The 15,348-nt window shown below is 43.9% G+C and overlaps 1 protein-coding gene across 1 annotated transcript in view; it reads left to right on the forward strand.

The window, feature by feature from the left end:
* Positions 1-15,348, forward strand: part of CATSPERB (catsper channel auxiliary subunit beta) — a 98,875-nt gene that overhangs the window by 20,039 nt on the left and 63,488 nt on the right. Inside the window, exons 5-10 of the mRNA XM_034418339.2 lie at positions 549-618; positions 1,370-1,465; positions 1,919-2,065; positions 9,123-9,215; positions 13,109-13,227; positions 14,435-14,467. Of these exons, the coding sequence (XP_034274230.2) occupies positions 549-618; positions 1,370-1,465; positions 1,919-2,065; positions 9,123-9,215; positions 13,109-13,227; positions 14,435-14,467 (558 nt within the window). The remainder of the gene's footprint in view (positions 1-548; positions 619-1,369; positions 1,466-1,918; positions 2,066-9,122; positions 9,216-13,108; positions 13,228-14,434; positions 14,468-15,348) is intronic.

Here is a 15,348-nt window from a genome sequence, read left to right on the forward strand (position 1 = left end):
CCATCACCCCTATAAACTGACTTAAATTAAAATGTTCATTCTGCATAAAATGAACAGCATAAACATTCTGTTATTTTAGTTTGATGTTTCTATAATACATACTCATTTATTTTCTTGGCCAGAAGTGGAGTGTCACTGTTTTCTGTTTTCTTCCAGTATATATACTGTATCTACACCTAGTTTACATTTAGTCTCAAAGAAACCTGGGATTTCTTTGTAGTTTTTCATCTGAATACTAATCATTGACCTCATGTAATTCTTGCAAGATATAAGTATAAATAAGAAATTTGCATTACTTCTGTTTTTGATTTTTCCCAAGGAGTCATAACCTATTCAAGAGTAATTTATCCCCACCTAAGCATCAAGCAATAAATTTGGTTAAAAGATTGACTCATGCAGGCTAAGCTAGTAAATTTGGCTGAGAAGAGAACCAAATCTAAACCTACCATACCATACAATACTAAATATAATTAAAATTATGACGTGCAAATGACTATAGCTGTTTAAACTTTAAGTCTGAAAGTCTTTTTCTGACATAATTTTTAAAGGGAGAAGAAGATGAAGAAGTGGATTCATGGTCTATTAATATCCCTAGAAAAAAGATTACATATAATACAGGTGAGAGATACTTATAAGTCACGGTGGCACAGTGGTTAGAGTGCAGTACTGCAGGCGACTTCTGCTCACTGCCGGTTGTCTGCAATTTGGCAGTTCAAATCTCACCAGGCACAAGGTTGACTCAGCCTTCCAACCTTCCAAAGTGGGTAAAATGAGGACCCAAATTGTTGGGGGCAAAATGCTGACTGTGTAAACCGCTTAGAGAGAGCTATGAAGCACTGTGAAGCCAGGGGTGGGTTCTACCTACCTTTACTACCGGTTTGCAATGGGACCGTGCATACACGCTTCTGCACATGTGCAGAAGCTTCCTGGTGACATCTGGGTCAGTGGGTGGAGCCTCCCGACGGTTTTACTACCAGTTCTTGCGAACCGGTCCAAACCAGGGGCAACCCATCACTGTGTGAAGCGGTATATAAGTCTAAGTGCTAAAATAGCACGTTTCTTCTAATGGGATTATTGCTGCTTCCTTAGTTTAATTTGCACCAATGCTCAAGTAGCGTGGTCTTTTCCGTTTATTTTATTATGTCATATTAACCATAAACAATATAAAATGATAAATATAAATGTAAATGCTAATATAAATAAGAAAATTACTTGAACCCCCAAATATGAAAACATACTCATTACTAAAAAGTCCACGGAATAAGTCCATGGAATATGCCTGGGTGTATCATATATTAAAGAAAGATGTTAATATTACACTTAGATATTCATAGGAATTATACTCATTTTCTATTTCTTGTTTGACTAGATATTGCTCCAATAGAGGAATGGTTTGTAAAATTCAATATGCATCATGGGTTAGGTATGTTCACCACTGAAGGAACATTATTGGATATAATGCGAGGTAAGTTAGAGCTACATTCCAAGGAAATTACTTGTAGTAGCTACATTCAGTTCAAGGTTTTCTGAAGGTGTTCAGATATTAAATGGTGGTCATCTGATTGGCTAAGACACTACGGTCACAAGGAGAGATTTGTTTGTTGGCACCTGAGATAGATTTTCAAGTGACTTTTATTCCTGGAATTTAGGACAAATAAATCCAAATGAAATATGAAGGACAGATAGCATTGCTTTGTTTTTTTAATGGCATTGTTCTCCAGGAAGTATTGGAATTTAGATACTAGATACATAGTATTTGGGATTGGGCTCATAATAATGGGGCTGTAAATATATTTTCATTCATTTTAACAATGAAAATCTGTATTTTCATTCTATATCTGTATTTTATAGTAAAGTTACAAAACTATGCAGAATACACATTTCTTACATATTAACCTCACTGTCTTATATTTTACAGAGCCAATTCTTCAGTGGGTTTTTAGACTTGGTACTTACGTAGTTATTGAGAAAACAATATCTGACATAAAAAAATTGAAAGTAGCCAAGAGTCCTTGTGCAAGTGATGTAGCAATAGCTGGTGCGATTTATAACAAGAAAGATAAGGGTAAGTGCAGCATCTTGTAACTGCATATTATTTGATGAGTGTTACATAGCTATAACCACCAACAATGATAGATTTACTGTCCAACAAGCTAATCTGATATATGTGTACTTGGAACCAAATGCCACTACATGTTCCTATTCCTACAGATAGTCCTTGATTTATGACCACAAGTACAAAATTTATGTTGTTAACTAAGTCAGTTGTTAAGGGAATTTTGCCCCATTTTACAACCTTTCTTGCCACAGTTTTTGAATCACTTTAGTTGTTGAGTTAGTAACACTGTTGTAAAGTGTTACTTTACAACTTCCCCATTGACTTTGCTTGTCAGAAGGTCGCAAAGGATTATTACATACCCCAGGATACTGCAACCATAATAAATATGAGTCAGTTGCCAAGCATCTGAATTTTGATCACATGGAGATGTGGCAACAGTAAGTGTAAAAAATGGTCGTCACTTTTTTCAGTTCTGCTGTACCTTCGAACATTCACTAAATGAACTGTTGTAAATCAAGGACTATCTGTACTTACTTAGGAATAAGTCACAGTGAGCTCAGTGCTTTAATTATTGAATAAATAAGTGAACTCATAACAGACTTTGTCTTTTAAGCCTGTAAAGGATTGCACAATTATGTTTTGCTTAAGACTGCAAGCTATTTTATTGTATCTATAAACACAAGAATTAAGTAAATTTATTTCAAATTTACCACACATACCCAGAAACAAGCAAAAGTATAAGAAATTTGGCATCTTCCAAAAGACAACTGGATGATGTTTTTTCCTTGAGGAAGAAAACTGTTATGTCCTTATAAGGACATCCGTCTGGATTGGCTGCAAGCCTCGGGCGGGAAGTTTGAATAGCTGTCTTAGGGGCGGTGCGTCTGCCGGAGCAAATATAAGGAGAGCTCCGGCAGTGCAGCGCCAGTCTTGTTACTGTTGCAATAAAGTTACTAAATGTATCGAGCTGGTCACATCTTCTTTCCCTGCGCCTGATCTAACACTGGCGACGAAGGACTAGAGAAGAGAACCTGAGCAAGACGCGTGGCACGATCGCCTTAACCGAGCTGAAGTCACCCAACCGCGGCATCCTACAGAATGGCAACCCCGCAAGCACCGATCGCTTCGCTGAACCCATTTGACCCGGCAAGAGAGAAATGGAGGTCATATATGGTCAGATTCCGGCAATTCCTCCAAGGAAACGGCTACCAAAACCTTGATGATGAGCGCAAGAGAGCCCTGTTCCTGGGCCACTGCGGTTCTGACGTTCTAGAGATGGTCATCAACCTCGTGGCGCCCAGAGATATTGAGGAGATGTCCTGGAGTGACCTGCAGGAAGTCCTGCAGGAACACTATGCACTCACAGGCACCCCGATTGCAAACAGATTCACCTTCCAGCAGAGGAATCAACGGGAAGATGAATCCATCAAAGATTTCGTGGCCGCACTTCGTCAAATCGCTGCCAACTGTGAATTTGACAACGTTGATAACACCATCCGAGACCGCATCGTCTTCGGGATGCAGGATGTGGGTCTCCAGAAGAAGTTCCTGAGCCGCCAGAGGATCCCACTCAAGGAAGTCCTTGAAGAAGCCACAGCCGCTGAGACATCCGAGAAAGCGGCTGCCGCAATGGTGAAGGCGAGGGGGATCCACAAGATCCACAAATAGGGCCCAAATTCCTCAGATGACTCCGCCATGCCATCCGAATCTGACGAGGAAATGGCCGTACACAAGGTTTCCCGCCCCCCCAGGTGGGAAAATCCCCAACATGATGACTGGGGGGAACGCTGCGGCAGCTGCAAAGATGACCACCCCAGAGCAAACTGCAGATGGAGGGACACAACCTGCCATCGCTGCTTGAAGAGGGGACACATAGCCGAGGCCTGCAGAGCAGCAGATCCAGCTCCCGAACCATCCAGGCCAAGATTCCGCGAGAATCGCAAAGATACCCAGAGGACATCCAAACGGTCCTCGTACCAGTCCAGGCGCGGAGACGAGGAATACCCTCGCAGTGGAGCGGTGCACCAAACCACAATCGCTCACACAAGTGACGACGGTGCCACTAAATTCAATGTGACACTGCTGGCAGAGGGGTCACCGTGCACAATGGAAGTAGATTCAGGCTCCATCTATTCCATTATGGACTGGCAGCAACTGAAACGCCTGAAGTCAGCCTGTGAGAAGAACCAGTTGAAGCCCTTGCGGTCGAGGCTAGTGGACTTCAGCGGGAATCCCATCGGTGTCCTGGGCAGAACCACGCTCCGCATCGAGTTCAAGCAATTCCAAGGCAACCTTCCCATCACAGTCGTGGAACACAGCCGCCTGAACCTGCTGGGAGTGGAGTGGTTCAAACTACTAGGGCTATCAATCGGAGGCATCTACCAGATTCAGAAGGACGAACTCGATAACCTCATCGAAGAGTTCCAGGAAGTCTTCGATTGTAAGCTTGGTAGATTTGTGGGAAAGCCAATCTCCTTTAATCTGGACAAGGGAATCACCCCAATTAGGCTGAAGCCCCGCCGGGTTCCATTTGCCTTGCGGCCAAAAGTAGATGCTAAGCTAGATAAGCTGATCGCCCAAGGCTTTCTGGAACCTATCGATCATGCTTCATGGGAAACCCCCATTGTGACCCCAATAAAGCATGATGGATCTGTGCGCATCTGCGCTGACTATAAGTGTACCATCAATAAGGCGTTGCCGCAGAGCGCATACCCAGTCCCAGTGGTGCAGCATCTGCTGCATTCCCTAGGAACTGGCTCAATTTTTGCCAAACTGGACCTGGCCCAGGCTTACCAGCAGCTGCCAGTGGACGAAAAAACGGCGGAGGCCCAAATAATCGTTACTCACATGGGGACATTCAAATGTAACCGTCTCCAATTTGGAGTCAGCGCTGCCCCAGGAATTTTTCAATCAATGATGGAACGCCTTCTTCAAGGCGTTCCAGGGGTGGTGCCGTACTTCGACGATGTACTAATCTCTGGAGATTCCAAAGCCCAACTCCTTGAAAGACTCAGGCTTGTCCTGCAGCACTTCAAGGCCAAGGGTTTGAGAGTCAGGAGAGATAAATGCGTCTTAGGGGTCCAGGAGGTTGAGGTCCTGGGCTATCTCATAGATGGCACAGGCATCCAGCCCACCAAATCAAAAGTTAAAGCTATCCATGAAGCTCCCAGCCCAAAAAACAAAACAGAGCTTCAGGCATTCCTTGGATTGCTTAACTTCTATGCCATATTCCTCAAACAGAAAGCTACGATTGCTGAGCCACTCCACCGCCTACTGGGGAAAGCGGCTTCCTGGAAGTGGGACCAAGAGGAGGAAGTGGCATTCCGGGCCATCAAAGGACTTTTAACATCCAAAAGCGTCCTCATACAATACAATGAGATGCTCCCAATCAAGCTCACCTGCGATGCATCACCATACGGGGTTGGAGCAGTACTCAGCCATGAACTACCGAATGGCTTAGAAGCCCCTATAGCATACTTCTCCAAGATGATGTCCAGTGCAAAACGCAATTACAGCTAGCTGGACAAAGAGGCTCTGAGTATCGTCGGAGGAGTCAGACGATTCCACGAGTACGTCTACGGGAGGAGCTTCACCATAGTGACCGACCACAAGCCGCTGCTGGGGCTCCTCACAGGCGACCAACCAACCCCGACCTTCATGTCCCCGCGGATGACAAGATGGGCCATCTTCCTAGCCGGCTACTCATACAGGCTTGTGCACCAGCCAGGAACGTCCATTGGGAATGCCGACGCACTGAGCAGATGCCCATCCAAAGACCCAGTGGAAGACCCAGCTCCCACGCTCGACCTCTTCCACATTGACAATGACAACAGCTGCCCAGTCACATCTGCAGATGTGGCCGCCCACACACAAAAGGTCCCCACACTCCGCCAAGTCAAGTCCTGGATCCTCAGAGGGTGGCCGACGGAGAAGGCAGAAGAGAAATTCGGCCCCTTCACCAGAAAGCAAAAGGAGCAAAGAGCAAAGAGGCTGTTTACTATGGGGAGACAGAGTGCTGATTCCCAGCACTCTGCAACGAAGAACGCTAGAAACGTTGCACAACGGGCACCCCGGCATCATCTGCATGAAAGCCCTGGCACGGAGTTACGTCTGGTGGCCATCACTGGACAGAGACATTGAGGAATGGGTCTCCAGATGTGACCCGTGCCAAGAAGTACGTTCAGCGCCACCCCAAGCCGAACCGATGAAGTGGGAGACCCCCAGCAGCCCCTGGTCTAGGATCCACATCGACTTCGCGGGTCCGATGCAGAGGCGCCACCTATTCATCGTCGTCGATGCCTTCTCCAAGTGGCTCGAGGTGGTACTCATGGCATCTACCACAACCGAAGCGACGATCCGGGCTCTACGCCGACCCTTCACTACCCATGGGCTGCCGGACGTGTTGGTTTCTGACAACGGGCCCCAACTCACGTCCTTGGCCATGGAGGCATTCCTGGCCGGACTGGGCATATGCCATGCCCTTTCAGCACCTTACAGGCCGGCGGGAAATGGGCAGGCGGAACGGATGGTGAGGCTCACCAAGGAAGCGCTCACCAAAGTGGGCACAGGTGATTGGCAGGAGCGGATTGACAACTTCCTCCTCACCCAACACATCACCCTGCATGCCATCACAAGGAAATGCCCGGCGGAGCTGTTGATGGGCAGAAGAATCCGGTCATCACTGGACAGGCTGCACCCCCAAATACGACTCAGAGGTACCGACAACCGCCAGCCGCCAACTTCGTACCTTCGCCATAGGAGATCCGGTTTTTGCTTTGAATTTTCACGGCTCTCCGAAATGGCTGAAGGGGAAGATCGAGAGCACAACCGGCCCGAAGTCCTATCGGATAGAGCTGGAAGATGGACAGGTCTGTAGACATCACATCGACCAGCTCCGGAAGAGGTGGAAGGGAGTGGGGGAAAACCAGCCCAACGAGGTAGGCCTGCAACACCCCAAAGAGGTAGGCCTGCAACACCCCGAAGAGGTAGGCCTGCCCCAGCCAGACGGGGTAGGACTGAAACACCCCGACGAGGTAGACCTACCACACCCCGACGAGCTTGGCCTCCCACACCCCACCGAGGCAAGAACACCACCACCCAGCGTTAACCTTGACCAAGACGCGGCACGAGTAGACCAGGGACCATCCATGGGGGGCACCACACAACCCCCCAGGGAGGGTGGCCGGCAACACCCCAGGACCAGAGACCTCTCAACCTGCGACCGTGGGACAGTAGACCGGAACCCAGAGGTCAGCCGCACCCCACAACGCCCCGGGGAGGTTGGTCAACAACACCCAGAGAAGGGAGACCTCCACCGAAAAGAGCCAGTAGACCGGTATCCGACCCAGCGGGAGTTCCACATCGCCCAACCCACTGGGGAGGGAGACCTACAGCGACCCTACCAGGCAGACCAACTACACCCCAGACAAGACACAAACCAACCCTGCGAGGAGGGCCTACATCACCCCTGCGAGGGAGGCCTGCACCAACCCGACAGGGATGACCAACTCCAATACGACGGCAGCAGACATCATCAACCACCCGGGGGACGCCATCCCAGCGGAGAGGGCCTACACCACCCCTGCGGAGGAGGCCAGCACCACCCCGGCGAGGTCGGACAAGAACCACCACGTCCCGGCAGTCACCATGGGAGGGCACCAGCCTCAACCGAGGGACATCGGGACCAGAACCAGATGAAGCCGCGAGATCCGAACCCCTGACCGGAACCAGCCACCACCGAACCGGTGAAAGACAAATGGGACATTAGAGACTTACCGGGGTTCAGTAGTTCCGTACCAGTCGGCAACGACAGCCAGCGGCAAGTAATCCACAACCCAGGCAGGGAAGGAGACCAGCATCGCCAGCGGGTGGAGGTCCGAGACCAGGCCGGAGGCGCGGGGACCCAGCCCACGCACTCGACAGCCGGATCCTGCCCGGTTCCTGGGAGGGGACCGGGAGACGCAGGAACTCCCTCCGTCCAAGAAGACGGCCAAACCAGAATGGGACTGCGCAGGTCATCTAGGACTTCTCGACGTCCCGCGTACCTGCGCGATTACCTGATTGATGGACAGACTAAGAACTAGGGAGGAGGAGTGTTATGTCCTTATAAGGACATCCGTCCGGATTGGCTGCAAGCCTCGGGCGGGAAGTTTGAATAGCTGTCTTAGGGGCGGTGCGTCTGCTGGAGCGAATATAAGGAGAGCTCCGGCAGCACAGCGCCAGTCTTGTTACTGTTGCAATAAAGTTACTAAATGTATCGAGTTGGTCATGTCTTCTTTCCCTGCGCCTGATCTAACAAAAACATTCCGTTTTTCATCCAAGAAGCTTCTTCAGTTCTGGCTAGCTGGGGCAGAGGGAGGGAATGGGAGGATAGGTTCTGACAACTGTTCACAACTAATCCTTCCATTCCCCACCACCACCACCATCTAGCCAAAACTGATGAAGTTTCTTGGATGTGAAGCGAAATCTCTTCCTTTTCCTCAAGGAAAAAACACAGTTATACAGGAGGGGGGGTTGGGGGGGAGAAGCATCTTTGAGACAACCATGACCTGGATGACTGAGAATCTCCATAGAAATATTTCTTCTGTTGGGAAACTTGTGGACTGAGGACACTTCCACATGGTCTTTGAGTTGATCTCTTTCTGGCTTAGCTGAATTGAATTCAGAATCTTGCACATACATAAAACTCCATGGTAATCTGTTTAGCTACTCACCTCTATCCTCCACATTTTGTTAAGTTTTCAGTCAGAACAAGAAATTCAGTTGAGCTCTTATGTTCTGCAAGCTCCTGAAGAGGCAGAAGGGCTTCCAACTAGAGATGAGCTATGACTATAGTAAATATTGCTCCTTTTGCAGTGTTATGTCTCCACCTATCCTGCAAAACCAAATATGAAAGAAATGCCTTATTTCTCTTCATCCACAGGAATCCAAATCTGTTTCACCTCTGAAAATTCTAGATCGCTTGTAGAAATGGGAAGCCTATAATATTGTACTATGTATTAATATCCAGATTTATATATAACTCTGTGTTCATGTCTGTATACTTTTTTCTGGGGATTCATAGGAATAGTTATAGGAGTCACCTACGATGGATTTATGTCTCGAGATGTAATTTGGCAAAATTTAACAAATAACGTTTGTGTTCTCATGGATTACGGTAATTTTTTCTTTTCAATTAGTATTTGTCTTTTTTCATTTGTAAATTTCTGTATATAGCTCCTAAATTTTATGACAGAAGCAGAGTTTTCTCCTCAATTTATACCAATTATCATTTCTGATCAGACTGAAGTGAGAAAATATTAAATAATGTGATTGAACAGTAAACATACTAACTTAACTATAGCTTAATGAAAATAAAAAGTAGGCTCAAGATACAGAAGGATCTTGATAGACTTGAATATTGGGCCCTATCTAACAAAATGAAATTTAATGTAGAGAAAAGTAAGGTTTTACACTTAGGCAGAAAAACCAAATGCAGAATAGGAGATACCTGGCTCAACAGTAGTAACTGCAAGAGGAATCTTGGAGTTCTAGTGAACAGTCACTTAAATATGAGCCAGCAGTGTGCTGCAGCTGCCAAAAAAGCCCACACAGTCCTTGGCTGCATTAATAGAGGGAGGGAATCAAGATTAGATGAAGTGTTAATACCACTTTATAATGTCTTGGTAAGACTTAACACACTTGCAATATTGCATCCAGTTTTGGCAGCGACAATATAAAAAAGATGTTGAGACTCTAGAGAAATGCAGAGAAGAGCAACAAAGATGATTAGGGGACTGAAGACTAAAACATATGAAGAATGGTTTCAGGAATTGGGTGTGTCTAGTTTAATGAAAAGAAGGGCTAGGGACAACATAGCAGTGTTCAGGAGTGGGTTTTACTTACCTTTACTATTGGCTCACAATGGGAGCGCGCACATGTGCTCTCTTTGCTCATGCACACGCCTTGCTTCTGCACATTCGCAGAAATTTCTGCGCATGCGCAGATTGCCGATGACAACATCTGGGGCAGTGGGTGGGGCCTCCCGCTGATTTTACTACCGGTTCTTGCGAACCGGTCCGAACCAGGGGCAACCCACCACTGGCAGTGTTCTAATATCTACGGGGCTGCTACAAAGAAGAGGGAGTAAACCAGGGGTGAAAAGGGTTTTTTTCTTTTAAATGCCTGTGACGATCCAAGCTGAGTTGCTTGATCGGCAGAGGCATTTAAAAGAAAAAAAGTCTCTGCCGAACAGGCAACTCTGCTGGGATCGTCAGAGACTTTTGAAAGCATTTTTTTACAACCTCTTCGCCGAAGAGGTTGTAGAAAAAATGGTTTTAAAAGTTTTTTTAAAAATTGGCCATGCCCACCCAGTCACATTATCCCACCACCACCAAGCCACGCCCACAGAACCAGTAGTAATAAATTTTAGATTTCACCACTGGAGTAAACCTATTCATCCATTGCTTCTTGTCCTGAAGGCAGTACAAGAAGCAAGGGATAGAAATTAATCAAGGAGAGAACCAACTAGAACTAAGGACAAATTTCCTAACAGTTAAAACAATTAATCAGTGGTACAACTTGCCTGCAGAAGTTGTGAATGCTCCAACACTGGAAGTTTTTAAGAAGAGATTGGACAACCATTTGTCTGAAATGGTATGGGGCTTTCTGCTTGAGCAAGGGGTTGGACTAGAATTCCTCCAAGGTTCCTTCCAAATCTGTTATTGTTTTATTAAATTCAGTTTTATTTCCTGGTCTGGTCTGATGCTTTTTGGAGAAAGGGCCTGAAAACGTTATATGCTCCATTCTTTAAGGCCTATTAGAATTCTGTACGGTAATTTTATGCTTTGGAGAGAAGATCAGGATGTATCATGTCATCTCTTCACTGACTCAGAATAATCGCTCTTCTTTTAATCCCTAACAGATAATGGCTAGGGCCCATTCATTCTAAAGTCAAATAACCAGTTGGAGTTCAGGGGTTTCTATTAATGCCTCATAACCAACTGGCTTTTCCCATGAATTGTCCTGCTGATGTTTCAGTCACGGTTATTTAATTGTCAGGTCCAAGCTGGAGTGAGTTGATGTCCCTGTACATGCCCAAATGCTTCCCTCTATTTTGTACCATCCTCCTATCAATGCTATTTTCATTGTTGTTTTACAGAAATGCACTCAATTTGCCGTTTCCAGATTAAATATATGGATTCAAATACATTCTGCATTTCTCTCAAAATTTCAAACCAGATCATAAATTATTAATACTGTACAAATATCAATATCTTAAAATAAAATTTAATTATAAATGCTTTTAAATTTTTAAAAAACATGTACCAAATTAGGACAAAACAAAGATTAGACACATGAACAATGTAGATTATACACTTGCATAATGGAAATAGGCTTCCTCTCCCATTTTATGCATTTATTTCCGAAATAAACTATCTAATAACTGAAGCTCTCTGGATAGTTTACAATAAAAACACCAAAAAAAAAAAAAAAGAAATAAAGGTACTCTTCAAAATCTAAAATAATATGAATTAAAAAACAATTTAAAAGAAAATAAAGGAAAAATAAAAAGGCTTTCCCACAGCGACAAAATAATGCTAATATGGGCATCAATCAAGCCACTCTGGGAAGGGCATTCCAGCAAGTCGCCCACATTCAGTTCGCCTTTATTCCAATCAACTGAGAAAATTACATCACAAATCAAAAGATAACAGTTTCCTCTTTCCAGTCAGGTCTGATTCTAGAGGGTGGTGCTCATCTCCATTTCTTAGCCAAGGTTATTTAGTGATTATTTTCCTCCCTAGGGGGGATATCAGTCAGTGTGTGTGTATATGTGTGTGTATACATAAGGAGTGCTTGCCAAGATATGTTTAGATGTATGATGCAACAAGGAGCATGGACATTTATGTTAATATATTAAAGACCAACATAGTTGGAGCAGACAAATAACTTGTCTTCTGAGTCCTATCAGAGGGAGTTCCTTAGCAGAAAGGACCAATAACATGCTCCTCTTGCCAGACCTGATGGGATGAATAGATATAATTGGGGAGAGATGGTTCCTCAAATAATTTGGCTCAATGTCATGTAGGGTTTTAAAGGTCAAAGCCAGCAGCTTGAATTAGACCCATAAGCAAACTGGCAACGAATGCAGCTTGTAGAACATCAGGTCTGGCAAGAGAGGAACATGTTATTGGCCCTTTCTGCCATGGCACTCCCTCTGATAGGACTCAGAAGAGAAGTTATTTGTCTGCTCCAAATACGTTGGTCTTTAATATATTAACATAAATGTCCATTCTCCTTGTTGCATCACACAGTCCATCTAAAATCCATTGTAAATCATTCAAGTTCTCAGATAGCAACGCAATATTTTCTGCATAGAAATGTAAACATCTAAATGTATCTTGGCAAGCATTCCTTATCCACATATATATTTTCTGAGGTTTTCACGGATGTTTGTATGTAGGTCTTTGGTTATTCAGGTTTTCTCCCGCATAAAATTGGAAGTGTCTTGGCGACGTTTCGACGAAATCTCATTCGTCATCTTCAGGCTGGTGTTTTTGGCTTCATGCTTCTAGGAGCAAGAAGCACCTAGAAGAATGACGCCGAAAACACCAGCCTGAAGATGACGAATGAGACTTCGTCGAAACGTTGCCAAGACAAGTTTTGGTGTATTCGGGTCTTTTCCCATGTAAGATTGAGAGTATCTTGGCGACATTTCGACGAGGTCCCACTCATCATCTTCAGGTTGGTGTCTTCGGCTTCGTACTTGTACTTCTTGTGCAAGCACGAAGCCGAAGACACCAGCCTGAAGATGTCGAGTGGGACCTCGTCGAAATGTTGCCAATATACTCTCAATCTTTCACGGGTAAAGACCTGAATACACCAAAACTTGCATACACACACACACACACACACACACACACACACACACACACACACCTACTACCTCAATCCTCAAATCTGGATGTTTGAAAAATGTACATTATTTGCCTTATCAGTAGAAAATAAAACATTAAAAGATATAAAGAAAAATAACCACTCTCCCATGAATCTTTTTCTTTTCTACAGATTGCTCTGGTCTTGCACTTGTGGATATCATTCTAACAAATACACGTTTAATAATGCTTACTACATTGGGTTTATTTGTCAGTGAAGATCTGCGGTATCCTTCTAAACATAAACTGAAAGTGTGTTTTGAATATATCCTTCCCCTATGATACGGTGTAGTAAAGTTAACAAAGAACATACTGAAAAAATGTTCAGAGAAAGTTTGAAAAGTGACACTTTAGGCTTTCAGAAATCCATTGAGGGAAACTGAGGGGTGCCTGTAAGCCAGATCAAACTAAAGAAGTAGAACACAGAGGAAAAAGTTAGAAAACTCTTGGTGTAGGGAGGAACTGAAAGAGATTAATACACTGTTTGTTTCTATAGAAAGATATTCACAAACTGTTTCATAGCTACTCTCTCTGCCTCTTCTATAAAAATGAAAACCAGTAGCAAATCTGATGATGGCAGAATATTGAATCATCCTGAATAAGATTGTAGCTCAAGATTTGGGCTTCCTATAGCCAAATAAACACTTTACTTTCATGCATTTATTTTAAAGATACATAGCCTATATTTCTATTTAAGTCATTGATCTTCTGTAAAGCTATTAACTTGTCCTCATGGCAAGGCGGATATTATAGAGAGTATGATATTAAACTTGTTATCCTGTTCTTTGGTGTCCTTGTTACTGTTCTACTATTCTGCTGTAAAGGCAATCAAGCCTTTTCCCTCATGGCAGTTTAGAACAAATGTCAGTGTAAATGGAGCTGGTTAAAAAAACCACTTGAATTAGATACCAACTTTCTGGTAAGAATGTCACGATTCCAGTACAGCTTTCACTTGAAGTCTATTAGTAAAAGGCTTTGTGTTCTAGGAATGGTTTCTATCAATGTAAGAATTCCTATGTTGGACTACTATTTGTGGCACTCATGCTAAGTGAGTAGAAAAGATTTACAAAAAAATTAACTTCGACAAGGTTAACTGGATAGATAAGCAGTCATGATTGTGGAAAGAAACAGCCCACAAAGAAGCTACAACAATGAGTATAAACATTTGAGACTAGAAATCTGAGAATGATGATGTAACTGCTCCTCCTTTGCAATTCTAGCAGGCAAACTCCTGAATTAAATGGAGTCCCCATGCCTGAAATATTTGGGAATTAAATGCTAGTACAAACACAGGAGAAACTTATAATATTAGGACACAGCACCATATCAAGGTAGTCTAAGTATTAGGTGAATATATAATATAATATATAATATGTTTCTGCACTTGCTTTGCAAGCTTTAGAAGTTTTAATTTATTCATACATTTCTGCTTTTTCATTTTACCTTTTCTTTCTTCCAGTTCAACAAACCAGCTTTATGTGGCTTTGAAATGGTGAGAAATTGCTAATATTTTTCCTACGGTCATAGTCATAGCATTCAATTATTTGACATGCTATTTCACAACATAATCGCAAACCCTTTAAAGCTTCTGACTTCTCTAAGTACTTGTTTTTAACATCTTTACTTTAAAAGAAAAAGAAAAGAGAGGAAGGAAGGATCTTCAGAATGATACATTATAATATATAACCAAATTATGAAATGCAGTATACTTAGTTTTCAGTGCATTCTTTGACCACAGCCTACTTCTTGGTAAGACAAGAACAATATGGGATAGACAGTATCTGTCAGGTTTTCAGGCCTGATGGATTTGTAGTTAGCTGACCAACCACACTCAGCATGTGGTCCTTAATGCAACTACATATACTTGGAGGGAAATATGCAGAGTGGTTCCTCAAGGTTGCCTCTTGAGACCAACTTCTTAATAAATGACCCAGATGAGAGGATTGAAGGGGCATTCATCAAATTTGCAGATAACACAAAACTGGGAGGAATTGTTAACTCTTTGGAAGACACTCAAGATTCAGAAGGATTTGACAGATTTGAGCATGATGCAGCAAGATGCAGCTCAGTGATGAGAAATATAAGGTTGTTCACCTAAGCAGGAAAAAAATCAGATGCAAAGATACAGGATAGGCATTATGTGCTTAACACTGGTACTTATGAGAGGAATCTGGGTGCCTTCATGGACCTAGAATATGGACCTAGAACAGAGGTCTTCAAACTTGGCAGCTTTAAGACTTTGGACTTCCGGTTTGCTTCCCGTCGCCGACAGACAGTCTTTTTTCGGACCGCCAGCCCTGTTGCCTGTTAGAGCCGCTTTGAACAAGGAGAAGCGGCTCGGAAAATTCCGAATCCTCTAGGAATCGTGAATAG

The sequence above is a fragment of the Pantherophis guttatus genome, chromosome 1, assembly GCF_059756535.1.
Source record: "Pantherophis guttatus breed Tessera chromosome 1, ASM5975653v1, whole genome shotgun sequence".
Taxonomy (NCBI): domain Eukaryota; kingdom Metazoa; phylum Chordata; class Lepidosauria; order Squamata; family Colubridae; genus Pantherophis; species Pantherophis guttatus.